General features: G+C 59.4%; 1 protein-coding gene across 1 annotated transcript; it reads left to right on the top strand.

Moving 5' to 3' along the window:
• Nucleotides 1–429: 429 nt before the first annotated feature.
• Nucleotides 430–2,322, top strand: TMEM200C (transmembrane protein 200C). Its single transcript, XM_063076504.1, has one exon. The coding sequence runs from the start codon at nt 430–432 to the stop codon at nt 2,320–2,322; it is 1,893 nt and encodes a 630-aa protein (XP_062932574.1).
• The last annotated feature ends 958 nt before the right edge of the window (nt 2,323–3,280 follow it).

The raw sequence follows: 3,280 nt of genomic DNA, 5'->3' as shown, positions 1-3,280 counted from the left end.
TTAGTTTTTACTTATGGTCAGAACTCCACTGGCTGCCGGCCTGGAGGATTTGAGATGAACAATGCTGGATATTACCTATGGAGTGTGTGGGGAGGGGGGAAAGAAGGCTGTTCTCTCAAACTGTTTTATTACCACCGGTCAGTTATTGCAGCAACGTTTCCTGTCCCTAATATCTACCCCACCCTGGCCTCTGTTCACAGCCTTTCGGTTAGTGGGTAAAGGCCCTAGGGTGGGGGACACACATGGATTGGGATCTGGGAGCGGGGCAATTGCAGTGCGTGGAATGGTGCTGCAGTGAAGCCTACACCCTCTGACTGTCTTCCTCTGCTTTGCAGCAGGAGGAGGTGAAGGAACAGCTAGTGGGCAGGTGGCGCCCTCCCTGCATAAACCTCTGCCCCAGGGGCTAGCCCCGCACTCGGCGAGTTCGCCATGATCGCCACCGGCGGCCTGCTGAGGATTTCCGCCAGAAAGCAGGATCCCCTGCGCCCCACGAGCCAGGTGCCCAAGCGCAAGCGGAAAGCCAGGAGGAGGCGCAAGAACGACGTGGTGGTGGTGAAAGGCAAGCTGAAGCTGTGCTCCGTCTCGGGGCTCATCGCCCTCTGCGGCATCCTGGTGCTGCTGGTGGGCATAGCCATGGCGGTGGTGGGCTACTGGCCCAAGGCCAACGGGGCCAGTAGGGAGGGAGGTAAGCAGCTGCCGTTCGCGGGCGACGGCCACCGCGTCCCAACCATGGCCAATAGCAGCAGCAGTGGCAGCAAAAACCGGTCCAGGAGCCACCCAGGGACTCTGCAAGGTGTCAACTCCAGTTCCGTGGGCGCGCCCAGGAGCACGCCGCCAGCGCGGCCCCCCGCCCCGTCCCCGTCTTCCTCCACGTCGGTGGGCTTCTTCTTCCGCATCTTCTCCGGCTACCTGCACTCTGACAAGCTCAAGGTCTTCGGGCCCCTCATCATGGGCATCGGCATCTTCCTCTTCATCTGCGCCAACGCGGTGCTCCACGAGAACCGGGACAAGAAGACCAAGATCATCAACCTGCGGGACCTCTACTCCACCGTCATCGACGTGCACAGCCTCCGCGCCAAAGACCTGGCTGCCGCCGCGGCCGCGGCCGCCGCGGCCACCGCCTCCTCGTCGTCCTCGGCCCCCGCCTCGGCACCTCCCGGGGCCGCGCCTCTGAACGGCTTCCTCAGCTACGTGCAGTCGCGGGGCCTGGAGCTGAAGCCCGGGAGCTGCGGCGGCGCCGGGGATGCCTTCGGGGCGGCGGCGATGCTGGCCAGGGGCTCGTGGCCCCACCCCGCGGCCCCAGGCGGGGGCGGCGGCGGGACCAGGGGCGCCGCGTCCCCGCCTGACCTGGCCTCGTCCCCGCGCTGCCCGCGGGAGCCTCCGAGCCTGGCCGAGGCCGTGTACAGCATCTACCGCGAGAGCTCGGGGGTGGCCAGCCGTCGCCGGGCCGCAGCCGCCGCCGCCGCCGCGGTGGCCGCCACCTCCACCGCGGCTGCCAGCAGCAGCAGCAGCCCGGCGCCCTACAGCCCACCCGAGAGCTGGGGGCGCCAGAGTACCGCCAGCTCCCTCGTGGGCTCCTCCCTGAGCGCCTTGGCGCTGCTGCCCTTGCAAGGGGACCGCGACAGGGATGGGGACGCAGAAGGCGCGAGCTGCAGCTGGCAGAGGCCACCCGCGGAACGCGGCTCCCGGGAGATCCCAAGGGGCGAGCTCGACCTGAGCTTGACCGACCTCCGCGGAGCGCAGGGCGGCGCGCGCTGGGCGCACAGCGAGCTGGAGGAGTCGGAGGGCGCGGCGGCGGCGCGCACCGCCAGGGGCCAGGGCGGCCGCCTGCCCAGGACCGGCAGGTACGCAGCCTTGCGGCGGCGCAGCACCAGCGGGCTCCCGGACTACCGGGCGCAGCCGACCCCCGAGCCCCCGCCCTCCCCGCGAACCGCGGACCCGGACTCCAGCCCTCTGGCCAAAACCACCGCCCCCTCTCCCCGCGCGCGGCTGGGGGACTCGCCCCCCGCCAGGCGGGACTCGCAGAGCTCCCAATCGGATGACCCATCCAGCAGCAATAAGGGCTACACCCCCCTGCGAGAGACCGGCACCTCCTTGGAGTCGGTCGTGGACGCAGTAGCTAGTAAAAGACAAGACTGTGCGGCCGCCACCGCCCCGGGTACGGAGCACAGCCCCCAGGAGGATCCCAGCCAAGAGCCACCCGCGGCCGAGCAACCTCAGCCGGTGCAGAGGCAGTTTACAAACAAGGAGAAACTCTTCATGATTTCCCGGTCTCATGCAATAGGGGTCGAAGACGGAGAACTGGAAAGCACTGGCATGTAGGGGAAGAGGAAGTGAGGGGGGAAAGGAGAGAGAAAACGGGAGAAACGCCCACTTGAATCAGTGCATTTAACAGTTCCCTGTTTCCTTCGTGGACTGATCCGAGGAAATCATTCAATACCCAAAGAGCTGCAGAATGTTATCCTTGAATTGCGTTCACAAGATTACTGTAGATATCTCCAAGCAATTATTTTTTAAAAAGCAAACTAGTCTTTTTATGTCCGATGGTGATTGTATGTTCCATGAAAACCAAATGTATTAAAAGGTCAGCAATCTAGTTCATTAGATAAAATTCTCTTAATTTTCTTAGGATCAAAATAATATATTTTTGACAGTAACTGTGCACTTTACTCCAGCCTTCCCCACCCACCCCCAATCCCTAATTTCCCTAAGCCCTGAACTCTGCCGCTGGTTTTGTCCATAGCTGCTCGTGAATGACAAGCTTATTTTCTCCCTCCCTTTGAGGAGCATAGAAGGTTTTGTCTCAGTTCTCTTAGAATTATCTTACTGAATGAAGTCAAAACGAAAGCATTAGTAATCCCGGAAGGGGCACTTTCCCTGTCCCACCCCTCTCTGCTCACCCAACTGTCCAAAGGCCTCTTTATTTTTCAAAAGGGTATTTGCATTTGGTACCAGGGTATGTTGTGGAGACTGGAGCTAGGTGGACTTCCACATGCCTAAATTCACAACATCAAGTACACCATACTACACCGAGTATTGCCACAGCTGTATTGAAAATAACATTAATATTGAAAATCTTTTTTTAATAAAAGAAAACTCCAAACAAACAGTTAAACATAATATCACCTCATTTTGCCTTGGAACTAATGCTCTAAAACACATTAAACGGTTCATCTGATTAATCTAAAATATTTTGCTATGACACTGCTCCTATGATGTAGTTATCTTCCCTCAAAGTACCTATCATCATCATTGCTCAATTAATTTCCAGTCTATTTTT

Source organism: Cynocephalus volans, chromosome 13 (genome assembly GCF_027409185.1).
Source record: "Cynocephalus volans isolate mCynVol1 chromosome 13, mCynVol1.pri, whole genome shotgun sequence".
Lineage (NCBI taxonomy): Eukaryota > Metazoa > Chordata > Mammalia > Dermoptera > Cynocephalidae > Cynocephalus > Cynocephalus volans.
The sequence above is the reverse complement of the archived record's forward strand: the minus strand, read 5'-3'. Positions and strand labels throughout refer to the sequence as shown.

Coding starts and splice junctions, on each gene's coding strand:
- TMEM200C (XM_063076504.1), top strand. CDS start 430: ATGATCGCCACCGGCGGCCTGCTGAGGATTTCCGCCAGAAAGCAGGAT.